Source organism: Budorcas taxicolor, chromosome 5, assembly GCF_023091745.1.
Source record: "Budorcas taxicolor isolate Tak-1 chromosome 5, Takin1.1, whole genome shotgun sequence".
Taxonomy (NCBI): Eukaryota; Metazoa; Chordata; class Mammalia; order Artiodactyla; family Bovidae; genus Budorcas; species Budorcas taxicolor.
In genome coordinates, this window is record NC_068914.1 from 72,084,441 (window position 1) to 72,100,407 (window position 15,967).

Genomic DNA, 15,967 nt, shown 5'->3' on the forward strand with positions numbered 1-15,967 from the left:
TTAACTGATGTCCCCGAGGGAGGCAGAGATGCAGAAATTCAAGGGTGGAGCAGGTTAAGCCATCACCTTATCCTCTGTGATATTTCTGAGTCTGTGTAAAGGAGTCATGTAAAAGATGGGACCTGCTTTCTCATTCTCTGAAGGAATACAGATGGAATTTGGATATGGGATTCATTCAAATAGAACTACAACTCCTTGTGATGAGACATCGTGTTCCCATGTGTACCCCTACATTCTCTTGGAGAAGTTTCTCCCCATCTCACTTGTCTTGAAAGCAGGCCTGTGGGGCAAGAACTGGGAAAGGGAAATCCCAAGGGGAGGGATAAAGGGAGCAGACAAATACAATTTCTACACTTAAAAGTCGAAAGAGCACAAAGCCCAGGATGGGAAGACATGGATAGACAGCAGGGGGTAGAAACAGGGTTGAAAGTATTCAGCTGAGAGTGATAGCACATGAGAGAGTAGGGTGCACCGGCTTCGAGGACAGGCATGGGGACCAGGAAGAGCATAATGTGCAGAGCCTCCTTTTTCTCATCCGTAGAAACAGCCTAGAAGAGATGACCAAGATGGACAGGTGGGAACGCAGCAGATTTGGCTCAATATTAGAAGCAATCTTTTAATTAATCCTGATGTGAGAGAGGCCACATGGATTTAGCACATTGTAAGCAGAGGTTGGCTAACCATCTGGCAGGAGGTTGAGTGAGGGAGTGAAGGATGGGTGGGGTTGTGTGTATGGCAGCATTTCATGTCTTTGTTGCCCTAAGAGTTTGTGCAATGAAGCCTGAGAAAAAAGGAATTCTACTCCCTATTTTGTATTTGGCAAAATTGAGGTCAGATGCCAAGGAAGGATCAAGTCACGGAGAGGCCAGGAGCTCTCTAACCAGGACTGTTTTCTGGCATCACCAGACCTATTTCAGGGTGTGGATTTGATTATCCCTGGGATCATGCACGTGTGTAGGATGTCTATGATGTTCTTAGGGAATCCAAATTGGCTCTGGAAAAAAACACAAGGGCAAGGCCAACCAGAGGCCATCTTTCCCATACTTCTCCTTCTGGGCAGGAGTTGGGATTGACTCAGAAAGCACGGCCCTGCCTTTTCTTTTCAGAAGCCCTGACCATCCCCATCATGGAAGACTAGGGTGGGGGGCGGATGGAGGGAACTGTGTGCCTGAATCCAAGGATCCTTGGAACAGAGATTCCACAAAGCAGTGAGATGTGAAGGCCAAGGAGAAGGAAGGATCTTGGACTCTAAGGAGAAGTTTCACGTGATATTCTGGGGCTGAGCAATGAGGCTGGGCACTAAAAGAGACCAGAGGAGGTTTCCTGGTACAAACATTATTCCTGTTAGAGATAAGGAGAGATCCCATCAGGAGCAAATGCCTCTCATCTGTAGCTCATCCTGGTGAAAAACATGAATGGGTCCACAGCCCTTTACTATGCACAAAATGCTTTCACATGCATTCTCTCAGATGACCCTCACTGGCATTGGGAAAGTGCTGTGGCGATCACATGCAGGCCCTTCCATGGGCCATAAGGTGAGCCATCCCTGCTTCTGGTCCATGCTATTCCTGCAAGGCAGATACTCAGAGGGAGTGCTGAGCAGACCCATCCATCCACCAGCAGAGGGGCGGACAGGTGGGAGCGTGGCACCCAGGGCAGCAAGGCTCCCAGGGAAAGTGTGCCAGCTGACCCTCCCTCTGAGAGGCTGGGGCAGGGCGGGGAGCTCTGGGAACTAAATGTAATTCCGCCAGCTTCTCATCTACATAGATTTCGATCTTGAGACATGGTGAAGAGGAGGAGCAACCACGGCTCAATAAAGTTCTCACTCCGTCTGACAAGGCGTACGTTTCTGGGCTGGGAAAGTCTTTAGTCTAAGGAAGTCTCTCAACAATGTCGCCTCACCCTCAGTGACCGGCCCTTTGGCCCAGGAGGTGTCTTCAAATTATAAGCCAGGGGTTCTGATGGTTCCTCTTCAAGCTCAGTGTAACTCCCATTCTTTTGTTAGAACCATTGCCCTGGTTTTTATCAGCTTTCTGATCAGTCCTGGAAATTGTATGTCTTCAGATTGATCAATGCTACGTTGCAAAGCTGAGTTGTTAACTTGGGAGGCTGGGAGCTTCTCCAGCTTGGAGGATCTGTTCTGAACATCTCAGTGCTATGCCTGAAGGGCTTTTAGGGGTGTTCTGGTGGTGTGGCCCAGCTTCCACACCTGTCTCAGTGTGCCTGGCCCCAGGGATCCGTCCCCGCCCAACAAAGCAGGCATCCCACAGGGAGGGTTATTACCATCCTGGGTACTCCCTTCAGCTCAGGTGTACCCAGTGTTCCTTTCTGTAGTGATGGGCCCCTAGCTTCCTATTATTACAGATTTATGGACCCCATGATTCCCTTAGGTTTCCTCCCACAAGATGCCCTCATTTCAAGAACTTGAACTTCCTTTCCAGGTCTTTTCACTGTTTTCAGCAAAACATGGGGCTTGTTCCAAAGCTTTTCCTGATTGTTATGTCTTCTTCTAGGTCCTTCCAAATGCGAAGGCAAGAGAGATAATCCCTGCTCCTTCTCTCTATCATCTACTACACTTCAGTTTCCCTGTAAGTTAGACACAGTCTCTATTTTATAGATGAGGAAAGCAAGATCAGAGAGGGTAAGTGACCTGCTTAGGGTCACACAGCTAGAAATTTGCAGTCAGGAGGTAGACTCTGCCTCAAAGTAAGACAGTCTCTACCTCTCTTCTTCCATATGCTCATCTTGAACTTCCTCTTTTCTGACCTCTGCTCTGCTCCAGCATTGCCAGTGGGTGACTGCTGGGGGCCTCCTTTGCTGACAGTCTTGGAACAGGCTGTCCCTAGCTCTTCACCTGTCTCCCCTGTGTAAGGAGCCTCAGCCCTTGCTCTGCTCACTACTGGCTTTCAACATCTCACCCCGCCTCCCCATTGTCTGTTTTTCCTTTAGGCCTCCTAGGCTTTAGCTTTCCCCACTGCCCTGAAATCTTCTTCTCCCACGTCCCTGGTGGAGTCCCACAGGGCTGGGTGGCTTGTCACTGCATGTCTCTCTTTGGTGCTTTTCTCAGTCTCATCCCTCGAAAAGCTCTCAAAATAACACCACACTGCCCCTCCCTCTCCCCTCAGCCTGCCTGTGACAGCCTCATGTCATTGATCAGTTCTGGGGAGTGTGTGTGAAGATCCTGGGGACTGGAGGTGCTCTGGCACTCTGTCTGGCACTGCTGAGGGTACCCCTCAGGGACAGGAAATCCTGTGGGAAGCTGGGGAAAGAACGGGGCTGAGAAGGCACCCAAACGCACAGAGGACAGTCTTGCTTTCAGAAGGCTTACAAAGCAACTGGGAGACAGCAAACACGTATGCACGCAAGTGAAAATGAGCCAACTGATACATCACTATGCATTTGAATCTGGCAGCAACTGAGCTTAGGAAAAGAAACCAATGGAGCAGCTGAGTGATGTCAATCAAGGAACACTCCCTGGAGGAGTGGGCCTGTCCACTGCTCAGTGGAATAGACGAGATATAGGCATCTGTCTTCAAGGCCTGCTAGACCAAAACCAGATATCCAGGCCCAGATGCTGAAGAATTGAGATCTTGACTATGGGCAGGAGTTTGAAGACAGTTGCCAAGGCAACTTGAAGCTCTTTCAGAGGAGAGCAGAAGTAGGCTTGGAAGATGGAGTGGTGCAGAGAGAAAGGGAAGAAGAGAATTTGGCCTGGGCAAAACAAGCGAATGGCAAGGTCAACATGTGAGCCCTGGTAAGAGGATGATGAAGCTTTCAGCTTTGTCAGGGTGATGCAGGTGGTGGAGGCAGGCCAATGGCAAGATGAGACCCATGGGATGGATGAAGGCACCCATGTACTTGAGTCTAATGAGCTGGCCTTGTCAGTTACCACATGGGCACATATGTATGAACATAAAATGCCTTTTTTAAAAAAATTGGAAGATAATAACTTTACAACATTATGTTAATTTCTATTGTACAACAAAGTGAGTCTGCTGTGTGTACACACGTACCTCCTCCCTCTTGAACCTCTGTCTTCCCACCCCCTCCCACCCCTCTAGATCATCACAGAGCACCAAGCTGAGCTCCCTGTACTATGCAGCAGATTTCTATGAGGTCCTTTTTTTAAAATGGGGCTAATAACTCCTGTCACATGGACTTTTTGTGATTTTTAAATGAATTGCGTCTCCTACTACATGACTGGTGCCTGTCAGGGTTAGGGTTTCTTTCTGGTTGCATTTTGTCTTTACTTTCATAAATGTAGGGAACACAGATAAGCCAGAAATGAAGGCTTGTGGTTATCATCTTTCTCCCATCTTTGCTTTTTATTATCACCACACACTCATCACCATCCTGGGGATTCGGCAGGACACAAACTTGGTTAGCAGGCAGCATTTCAGTTTCCAGTCTTTTGAGGCAACCTCAAAAGTAAGCAGTGAAAAGAGAATGGAAGTTTGATTCATGAATTGGAGGATTCCCAGGAACTGACTGTATGACTTGGGAAAATTTTTTGACATCTCTGGGTCTGCCTGCTCACTTTTTTGATAGGCAGGTTAGATGGTGGCATCTTGGAGTGATTCTCTTCCCACTCATTTATAGGAACCAATTCCCCCAGCCCATCCTTGAGCTCTTCTCCAGTTTCAGAGGAAGAACACTTGAATCAGAACCAGAAAACTCAGCTTCTAGTCCCAGATATGTCTTTTCCGAGCTGGAGTATTTAAGATGCTGAATCTCTCCGAGTCTCAGTTTTGTGTTTCATGAAATGGCTTGAACACAGCACGACTGCCTAGTTCTCAGGGGTGTGCACATGTGTGTGTGTGTGTGAGTATGTGTGTGAGTGTGTGTGTGTTCATTCTTACCTCTGCCAGCTCATTTCCTCTGGGAATCGTGTCTGCGTCTGTTCTTGGTGAGGTGTAGGGTGCAGATATAAACTGATGGTTATCTTATACCTTCTTGTTGCTTCTAGTAGCAGCTAGTGTAAGTTTTGCAGTTCTGTAAATTGTCTATGGACTGTTCGACTATCCAGCTCTTTGATTCTTCTCTATGTCAGTCTCTTAGTTTGAGGTTGGAAGCATGGATCACTGCAAAGATCAGCTGTGGGCTGGCAGAGGTAAGAATGAGCACACACACACTCTCACACACATACACATGTGCACACCCCTCCAAACTGCTAGAAGGAATCGATTGTGCAGTGATATGTCTCATGAGGGAGTGTGCTGAACTAAAAGGATTTTGATGGCCTGTTAAAAGATGATTAGGCAACAGGCATCACCCTGCCAAGACCATCCCAAGTCCCATTGTTCCCAGTGAGGGACAAGATCTGGATTACTCATTCCCTTAAGAGATGGCTGGTGTAGCAGCTCAAGAATGGTAGCTTTGGGACAGAGTCTGAGACAACAGTGCCATGGAGATGAGGGGAAGGGGAGCACTGGGGAGGTGAGGGGCACTTTCTGGAGGAGAGTGTAGGGCAGGAACTGTGGAAAAAGAGGATGGAAAAGGCACAGTGGTGAGGAGCAGGCTGGAGAGGGTGTCCTGGTTAATCTATAGGGTGATGGGACCAGATGGTCTTCACTGACAACCTCCCTCCTGGGTAGGTTGTATTCCCCAGTGGAGCCCTCACATTTGATTCTATGACTGATCAATACCACTCAGGGTAGCTTAAAGCCAGCTGAAGTCAGAATCCACTGCTCACAGAGTCTTCAATTCTGTATTTACATGCCAGGGTGAGGAGCATGCCTGGCTTCTAAGAAGTGTCAGGATGAAAGTCTGAGTAGGGTCCAGGTCTTCCCAGATTCCAGTGCCACTACTGCCCATTAAGACTAACCAAGTGCTGCTCTCCAGGAAGGCCCCTGGGGATTGTTTCCTGACCCACTGCAATGCATGCTGGGTCCCTTTGCATTTGAATGGCAGCAAAATCGAGATCACCGACTATCGAGTCGGACATGAGTTTGAGCAAGCCCCGAGAGTTGGGGATGGACAGGGAAGTCTGGCATGCTGCAGTCCATGGATTTGCAAAGAGTCAGACACGACTGAGTGACAGAACTGAACTGGCAGAAAAATCCCTACTGAATTCTGAATCTCCTCTTTTCAGAGTAAACTGGAGAAACATTTTCCAAGCACGTGCACATGTCTGGAGCCATGGACTCAAAGGGATAAAATAGGCCTTCTGCCCTTGGAGCTCTCTGCAAGGGAATGGCTTCCTAGACTATCTGATTTTACACACAGTGGGCAGCACACCCCGAATTCAGCATCTGTGCTGTCATATAACATGTCGGTTAGGATCTTGTGCACTGCAGCTTGGCATCCCCTGTTCAAATCCCAGCCATGCTGTCTGCCATCTATGTAAACTTGGCAGGCTGTTCAATCTCTGTGTCTCAGCTCATTTTAAAAACGGGTAGCATAGTAGCATCTATCTCAAAGCATTTCTTGAAAGTTGATATATATAAAGCTCTTCCCTGGTGACTCAGTGGTAAAGAATCCACCTGCCAATGCAGGAGATGTGGGTTTGATCCCTGGGTCAGGAAAAGCCTCTGGAGAAGGAAATGGCAACCTACTCCAGTCTTCCTGCCTGAGAAATCTCATGGACAGAGGAGCCTGGTGGGCTACACAGGGGTGCAAAAGAGTTGGACACAACTTCGCAACTAAACAACATGTAGACCAGTCCTGGTGCCCGGTCAGTTATTGATACATTATTATTAATTAGCTATTCTTACTCTGCTGCTGCTAAGTCACTTCAGTCGTGTCCGACTCTGTGTGACCGCATAGACGGCAGCCCACCAGGCTCCCCTGTCCCTGGGATTCTCCAGGCAAGAACACCGGAGTGGGTTGCCTTTTCCTTTTCCAATGTATGAAAGTGAAAAGTGAAAGTGAGGTTGCTCAGTCGTGTAGGACTCTTCGCGACCCCATGGACTGCAGCCAGCCTTCCAGGCTCCTCCGTCCATGGGATTTTCCAGGCAAGAGTATTGGAGTGGGGTGCCATTGCCTTCTCCGATTCTTACTCTAGCTTGCCATTATAATTACTCTCATTATTATTATTGATGTTATTACTATTGACATTATTATTTAAACCTCTCAGGCCAGCTTTCCTGACTCCCATCATGGTTCTCTCTTCCAAATCTACATCCATCTTTTCATACAGTCTTGTGTGAGTCCTGAACCACTCATCAAGTCTCACGGCCACTCCTTTGTTTTACAGAATGTATGAAATAGCATCTGTTTGTTTATCTCATTCTCCATATGCTTGTGTGTGTTTTTGGCCATACCTTGTGGCTTGTAGGATATTAGTTTCCGATCAGGGATTAAACCTGCACTTTCAGCACTGGACCACCAGGGAATTCCCGCCATACAGTTTTTTGACTGGTATTTACATGCCATCCATTTGCACCTGTTTTCTCTTGCTGATTCTGCCCTTGATCTGTTCCTGCTCTGGTCAACCTCTGAGGAAAAGCCAGAAAGCTGGAAAAGAACAAGCCTCTCCTTTCTGGTCCTTTCAGAGCACAAACCCACCCAACCCATCCTGTTCCATGATAGTTCCTACTTCTCTGGCATTAATGCACCCCACATATAAAGTTTACATTTAATAAAAAGAGCTTCTTTTAAGTTTTCACTTATTAAAGACAGCACTTGTTGAGCTCTGAAGTTTGGAGGGCAGATCTCAGAAATGGGCTGAAGAGCTCCTTCTGAGACTCAAGTGTGGGGAGCTGCACCTGCCAGGCTCCAGGAGAATGTGCTGAGCAGCTTCCACGGGCAAGGCAGGAATGGGAATTTCCCTATCTCTGTGACAGGAGGTTGTGAAATCCTACCAAGCAGCAGCAGGTGGCAGATGTAGGGTCCCATTTTCCTAAGTCACAAACTCTCAAAGAGAGATTTTGCCTGATAACAAGATTACCACACGAGTGATCTTGCGTGTGCAGCAACTTTGAGAGCCATCCTGGGAGTTAGGTGTGTAGTGTTTATCATACTGTTGAGGCTCGTAAATATCTTGTATGGCTGCAGGCGAGCCAAACCTTGGAAAGGCGCTGCATCTCGCTGACTCTAGGGCCAAGCCCAGCTGGCTGCCTGTATATAAGGGGAAGTCTCTGTGCTCCAGGTAGAGGAGTGTTAGCTTCTTTCCTTTCTCTGGACGTGGCTCCTTCTCTCTCCACGTCAACATGAGTCGACACTTTAGCTCCAGGTCCGGGTACCGTTGTGGCGGTGGAGGAGGGGGCTTCAGCTCTGGCTCTGCAGGGGTGGTCAGCTACCAGCGCAGGTCCACCAGCAGCTCTGTGCGCCGCAGCGGGGGAGGCGGTGGGAGATTTTCTGGTGGAGTGTGTGGCGGTGGTGCTGGTGGTGGTTTTGGAAGCCGAAGTCTCATTAACCTTGGTGGCAGCAAAAGCATCTCTATTAGTGTGGCTGGAGGAGGTGGACGTGGCGGTTTCGGTGGTGGTTATGGCGGCGGTTATGGCGGTGGTGGCTTTGGGGGTGGCGGTTTCGGTGGTGGTGGCTTTGGGGGAGGCGGTTTTGGAAGTGGTGGCATTGGGGGTGGCTTTGGGGGTGGTGGTTTTGGTGGAGGTGGTTTTGGTGGGGGCGGTTTTCCTGTCTGCCCTGGTGGCATACAGGAAGTCACCATCAACCAGAGCCTTCTGCAACCCCTCAATGTGGAAATTGATCCTGAGATCCAAAAAATAAAGAGTCAAGAAAGGGAGCAGATCAAATCCCTCAACAACCGGTTTGCCTCCTTCATTGACAAGGTGAGTCTATCCGTTCAGTGCACCCAGAGAGCTGCTCCTGTTCCATGGGGGATTGGCCCCCCCCCAGGGGTGTTTTGAGTTTGAGCCTCAGGTTTCTGTGGTTGGATGGTTAAAAGGATAGTTTGTGGAGTTGTCCTCAGGAGATATATTACAAGTATGTTTGCAATGATGCTGATAACTAACTTCTCTCTTGGGGAAAAAGGTCTGTAGTCCACATAAAGGAAGGTCAATTTGACCTCACTATGAAGTGCTTTTTTTTCTTTTTTTTAAAATTCAACTCCTGAGCTGAATTTGGCTTCATAGATGTTGAATAAAAATAATAGAAATGAGGTTAATTCAACCTTCTAGGATGCAAACCAGAACTCTGGAAAGGCCTTCCTAACCATAAAAAGGGACTTACTTGAGTATAAACAGAGCACATGGTGATATTGTAGCCAAAAGTGTGCAGTAAGTCAAGGTCAAGCATCTCTTGCTGTCGGAAGAGGAGAATGGCACCTTGAGAGTTTTCCATTGATACTGGACCAGGGTGGAGAATTTTTTGTGCTTGTATTTCCGAGTATCTGCTCTAGAAAAGAATGTAAATTATTTTTTACTTGATCATCATTAATGTCAACACAATAGATTTGGAATTCACTTTTTGGATTTTCCCAACATACTTTTGAACTATGTTTACTCAAGGAAAGCAAAACAATTTTTATGGTACGCTACCTAAAATAAAAAAGAAAAAAGGAAGGTAAATCTCTTAAATATCAAGTATCTGTTTCAAAATATAATTGCAGTAATTTTATATGCGCTTTGCTATTTGGATAGCTACTCCCTTCCAAAGTTCCAATGGAAACTTTTAATTGCCGTTTCCAATCTCATAGAAACTGAGGCTTCTCTGAGTTCACAGTGAGTTGGGTTTTGTTATGAAAATGATGCTAACTTGATCATCTTCTTCCTACTTTTTTCCTCTTCCATGGCCAGGAAAATAGGCATTGAAGTTCTTTCCCAAGTGGCTGGGCCTGGCTATGTGGTAGGCCTTGGTAACTCAGTGGTCATAGGACTCTTTTCTGTACCAGTGGGTAATGGGGTCTTGTGTTCTTAGGTGAGGTTCCTGGAGCAGCAGAACCAGGTGCTGCAAACAAAATGGGAACTGCTGCAGCAGATAAACACCTCCACCAGGACCTACAGCTTAGAGCCCTTCTTTGAGGCATACATCAGCAATCTCAGAAGGAACGTGGACCAACTGAAGAGCGACCGATCTCGGCTGGATTCAGAGTTGAAGAACATGCAAGATCTGGTGGAAGATTACAGGAGCAAGTAAGGATTACTGGCTGGGCTACTCTTGGCTTTTGTTCTAAAATATTTCCAGAAGGTAGCAAGCTAAGACTATGAACAGCATGTAACAATACCTTTTCATAGATTAGAGGAAAGTCAGTTTGGCATTTTCAGAAATCTTGGTTTTCTCAGACGCTGGTAATAGTTCAGTGGTTTTATTGCTTAGAAGGTAAGATGTCTTAGGCTGGTTATGACAGGCAAGGACAATGACAGGCAATGTTACTTTTAGTCTAGAAAGCTAAATGTTGGGCCTCGCCTCCCCGAATCTCCTCCTCACTTCTGATTTCCTTGCAGGTACGAGGATGAGATCAACAAGAGGACAAATGCAGAGAATGAGTTTGTGGGCATCAAGAAGGTGAGGCAATTCTGTAGGATGCCTATTACATTTGAAATAGGTAAGAGTGGAGGATGTTCAATACCTAAGCAGAAAGAGGTCGTAATGTGGAGAATCACGTAGTGGGCCTGAGGAACAGCCGAGGCAGAGATTCCCCCGGCCCAATATTATCACAGACCTGGACTTGCCCAGACAGTCTGCTGCTCTAGATTCCTCAGGACTTCCTGGAGTGAGGAGGCAGTTCCCAGCAAGTCAGACAAGATCACTCGTGATGCCAAGGGGGTGGGGCAGTCTAGGGATAAAGAAGTGAAGACCTCTTGGAAACTCCCCTCCTAGCAGGTGAGAGGGACTTGCCCTGAAAAGATTCTGACTTCATGATGTTCATGGTTCTTCCAGGATGTGGACGCTGCTTACATCACCAAGGTGGACCTTCAAGCCAAATTTGACAACTTGCTTCAGGAAATTGATTTCTTCAAAACACTCTTCCAAGCAGTAAGTTCTCTAGTTTCAACCAGGTTTACCGAAATGGAGAGCCTTTAAGCCCAAACCCACTTCTATTCAGAAGAACAGAGATATACCGTTCTTCTCCTGAAACCCTCTCCCTGTCCCAAGTTGTTCTTTAGTTTTAACACGGTAAGTCACTGAACTGTTATGCCTCGCAGGAGCTCTCTCAGATGCAGACTCATATCAGCGATACCAATGTTATCCTTTCCATGGACAACAACCGCAATCTGGACCTGAATAGCATCATTGATGAAGTCAAAAACCAATATGAAGAGATTGCCCAGAGGAGCAAGGCTGAGGCTGAGGCCCTGTACCAGACCAAGGTGAATGGGCCGATGCCTGTTCAGTTTTCCTAAAGTGTCTTTTCTTGCTATTGTGACTTTTCTCTTACATTTGTGTACATGAGCCATGGTGCACTCTGCCACCTCTGAACGACTTCATCTACCACATTTAGTATGAAGAGCTCCAGATCACTGCTGGGCAACATGGAGACAGCTTGAAAAATACAAAGATGGAGATTTCTGAGTTGAATCGGGTGATCCAAAGACTTAGATCTGAGATCGACAGTGTCAAGAAGCAGGTACTTGCTTCCTCCTTCAACTACTCGGTTATATGGAATGGGCTGGGATGTCCAGGTTATTGGAAGATGTGTTCTTAATTTTGAGGCTTACAATCCATATGAAGGTTGTCTTGTTATCCCTAGTTCTTTGGTAACTATGGTTTCTAGAGTTCGGCCATGATGTTAGGTTCTCCTTGGGGAAACTTATGAAAATGACCTAGTAAAGAAATAGATATAGTGGTCATGAGAGGTCTAGCCCATGGCCCAAAGTGAGACTTCAAAGATGGTGAGGAAAGGCAACCAGGAGAGTGGGCATCTGGAAGAATGTCAGGTCCGTAGGCGGTGAAAGAGTCTTAACTTAGGGCCCAGAAAGGCTGCTGTATCACCTTTATTTAAGGAAGTTGACACAGTGATGTATTATCTCAAGACAGGTGAATGCAGGTCCTGTAACTCTCTGGGAGCCAGAGTACTGGCCTCACAAGGGTGGAGAGATCAATCAGAGACAGAAAGGCCAAGATGGAATTAGGGATTCAGAGAGTGTACAATATGCTGGGTTCTCCTTTTCCAGATCTCTTCACTGCAACAGGCCATTAGTGATGCTGAGCAACGTGGTGAGAACGCCATTAAGGATGCCCAGAACAAGCTGAATGAGCTGGAGGATGCCCTGCAGAAGGCCAAGGAGGACATGGCCCGCCTGCTGCGTGACTACCAGGAACTGATGAACACCAAGCTGGCCCTGGATGTGGAGATTGCCACCTATAGGACCCTCCTGGAAGGAGAGGAAAGCAGGTGAAGAAGGGACCCTGGGCAGTTGGCCACTTCCTATGTGCTTCCTCCCTTGGACACTGGTTGCTGTTGAAGATGCAGTCACGTGACTGCAACTTGTCCTGGGTATGGGGAAAGGAAAAGCACACAGCACAGGAGGAAATGCTTGGTTTCACTTTGGGAGCCAGAGTCCTAAGCTCTTTTTTTTTTTTGAAGGCTGTTGCCTCTCTCGGAACCCTTTGAGAGAGAGCAATTTATTCTTCACCTGAGTGCGTGTGTGTTGGTCGCTCAGTCATGTCCAACTCTTTGCAACCCCATGGATTGGGGCCCACCAGGCTCCTCTGTCCATGGGATGTTCTAGGCAAGAGTATTGAAGTGGGTTGCCATTTCCTTCTCCAAGGGATCTTCCTGACCCAGGGATCGAACCTGGGTCTCCCACATTTCAGGCAGACTCTTTACTGTCTGAGCCACACCTGGGCTGGCTCAGATGTCATCTGACCTAAAGCCAATGCCTTTGTGATGTGGTGGGCATATTTACCTTGTCTAAGTTACATGGAGGTTTTGCCCTGTTAGTACCGATGCTGAGAAAAATGACCGAGTTCGGGAGGCCAGAGGGAATGGGATTAGGTTTCAGATGAAGCAGCCTGGGGGACTCCCAGGTGGGAAGACTCTTTAAAGATGGCTGAGAGGGCCTGGGGAGGCAGTCTGTGAAGCTGGCATCATGAGTATTACGCTTTTCTTTCTCCTTCAGGATGTCTGGAGAGTGTGTCCCGAACGTGAGTGTGTGTAAGTACAAACTGATTTCTCAGGGCTTCTTCTCGGGTGCAGGTTTTGCTGGTCTTGCTGGGTTGGAAAGGGAGTTGGGGTTGATGATAGCCGAATGTTCTCTTGCAGCTGTGAGCACCAGTCACACCAGCATCAGTGGCGGCGGTGGCCGAGGAGGCGGTGGTTTTAGCTCCGGTGGCGGCGGCTACAGTTCTGGAGGCGGCGGCGGCTATGGCTCTGGAGGCGGCGGCGGCTACGGCTCTGGCGGTGGCAGCAGCTACGGCTCCAGAGGCGGCGGCAGCTACGGCTCTGGAGGCGGCAGCAGTGGGAGCCGGAGAGGCGGCTCTGGAGGCGGCGGTGGCGGCTCTGGAGGCAGCTTCAGCTCCTCGGGAGGTCGGGCATCCAGCACCAAGACCTCCGGTGGCAGTTCCAGCGTGAAGTTTGTTTCCACCAGCTATTCCAGAGGGACCAGATAAAGAGGTCCTCTCTCCTCCATTAGCTTTCTCTCTCCATCACTACCAAATATGCTTCCGAGTGTCCCAGCCTTAGTGGAGGAAGAAAAGCTATGGTTACACTGGTTCATCCTATTCCCTAGCTCTGTCCTTTCTGCTCTGATTTCCAAAGAAAATTTTTAAATCAGTGACAATCTCAGTCCCTCAGCTAGGACCCTGCTCTGTACTCTGCCCAAGAAACACTTCAACAATTACTGCTACACACATTACATTTCAAAGCAACTCCAAAAGTCAGCCAGAGGAGAGCTCCCTGGTGTCCTGACTCGCACAGCAAGCTCTATGCTGCTTTGGTTTTGTACATAAGGTGTAAGCCAGTTGTCTTTTGTGGAGAGGTCTTCAACTCCCCGTTTCCTGTGTTGCTGCAATAAACTGCATTTGAAATTCTCTCTGTGTCTCCATCTCCTTTGTTCACAGCACTGTCCATCCTGGATGGGTGTTCTGTGGGGAGAAGACGACCCTGGAGCCCTATGGTGTGTGTGTGTGTGGGGGGGGGGGGGGTTGGGGCACATGAACATGAGCAAGGTGGGGACACTGGTCAGACAACATTTAACTTTAAACATTCAACATTTAACTAGAATGAACTCTTGTGCAGAGGGTGAAGGTGTCATGAGAAATAGAGAGACTAGGGTAGCAGGTTTTACTCATCTGAGAGGGCTAATTTGAACAGGGCAGTGAACCAAGCAGGGTGGGAAAGAGGAATCCGGCATTGAAAAGAGGGGGAGAGTATTACTGGAAAAGCAATTGTTTATGTGGAATAGCCAGTGATGATGTTATCAAAGAAAACTTGGGGCCACTTGCCCTTGTGCAGTAAAGCCCAGGTACTGATACCAGATTATGATGAAGGAAAGTACAGTGTTTACGGTGGGTGCCAAACAAGGAGTCTGGGCAACTAATGCTCACAAGGCCCAGACTCTCTGATGGCTTTCTGGGAAAGGTGTTTTGTTTTTTTTTTCCAGGAAAAGAAGGATTTATCACTTGCAGCAAGTAAGGAGAATATCAGAGATGTTTCCCAAAGCAGTGTCTCCCCCAACAGAAAAACTGGGAAAGTTTCAGAGTTTCTTAAATTAATTTATTTTTAATTGAAGGATAATTGCTTTACAGTGTTGTTTTGGTTTCTGCCATACATCAACATGTATCAACCATAGGTATACACGTGTCCCCTCCCTCTTAAATCTCCCTCCTACCTCTTCCCACCCCTTAGGTTGTCACAGAGCCCTGGTTTGAGTTCTCAGGGAAAGGTTCTTAAAGACAGTTTGAGGGAGAGGGTTGCAGGGCATGTGATCAGCTTGCGGACGTTCTTCTGGTTGGTTGGTGGTGAGGTGATCGGGAGACAACATCATTAACATTCTGGTTCCAACTGATGTGGGATCGCCATGCTTGTGGTCAGCACATAGTCAAACTTCCACTTGGTGGGGATTTCAGTATTTGTAGAACAGTTCAAAGTCTACGACTCAGAGTATTATCTACAGTCTTTGAGGAGGAACTAAAGGTCCTTGACTTTGTTTAATGGATGAACTAGTCTTATTTTCTCTTGCTGGACTGTTTTCTTTGTTTCTGCATTTTCTCACTTCTCTAATTAAACTGATTTTTAGAACCTGGGGAAGGGCTAGCAGGCTAGCCTAGGGAGAGGCTAAAGGTTTTCTGCAAACAAGAGGCAGGCTGAGGACCTAGGGGAGGGTTCTGTCATGGGAAGGCCCCCCCCCCCCCCCCCCCCCCCGGCCAGAGTCCCGCTTGGCTACAGTGAGAGGAGTGTGAGTAACATGGGGTCCACGGCTGCTATAGTCAGAGTACAGACTTAGGTATAGGGAGTTCAAGAACCAAGAGTGAGAATGGAGAGCTAGACATTCATTTCCTCTCTCTTTTAGGCCACCATTCAAAGTTCTGCTTCATGTAAGAAGTTCACTTGTGGATATATAGCCCACACTGCTAAAGTAATACAATGGGATAGCATAGTGGCCAGAAGCACGAATGTTTGGAGTCAGGTATTCTTGGGTGTGAACCACCACCATTAACGAACTCTGTGATAATGTGTAACTTATAGACCTTGCTACACCTCAGTTTTATTATCTCTAAAATGGAGGTAATAATGCCTTCCTCATGGAAATTACTGTGAGAACTGAATGAGATGATGAATGAACATGGCTTAGCATGTAATAAGCCCTCAGTGAGTTTTAATGATAATGGTGGTGATGGTGATGATGGTGATTATCTGGTTGTTGTAACCTTGCTTATTGGCCTCCACATAACTCAGTAGATGTTTGTTCTAAAGAATATCAGCTTCCTAGCAAAAGCTGAAAAAAAAAAGAAACCATGAAAAATTCTGTCAGTTTTCTGAGGATCAACTTTCTTAGGTTCCTATTAGGAAAAATGTTTCTAGCTCCAGTGTTAGCGAGGGCTGAAGGGACTAAACAGGGCATAGATCAACATGAGTATCATTTAAGTATCTGTCAGTGAATCTATCCCTTCTTCCTGATCACCT

General features: G+C 47.4%; 1 protein-coding gene across 1 annotated transcript; it reads left to right on the top strand.

The window, feature by feature from the left end:
* Positions 1-8,150: 8,150 nt before the first annotated feature.
* Positions 8,151-13,452, top strand: KRT1 (keratin 1). The gene is made up of 9 exons (XM_052640859.1): positions 8,151-8,729; positions 9,817-10,031; positions 10,344-10,404; positions 10,780-10,875; positions 11,046-11,210; positions 11,342-11,467; positions 12,015-12,235; positions 12,963-12,997; positions 13,106-13,452. Exons 1-9 carry the CDS (start codon positions 8,151-8,153, stop codon positions 13,450-13,452), a joined length of 1,845 nt encoding a protein of 614 aa, XP_052496819.1.
* The last annotated feature ends 2,515 nt before the right edge of the window (positions 13,453-15,967 follow it).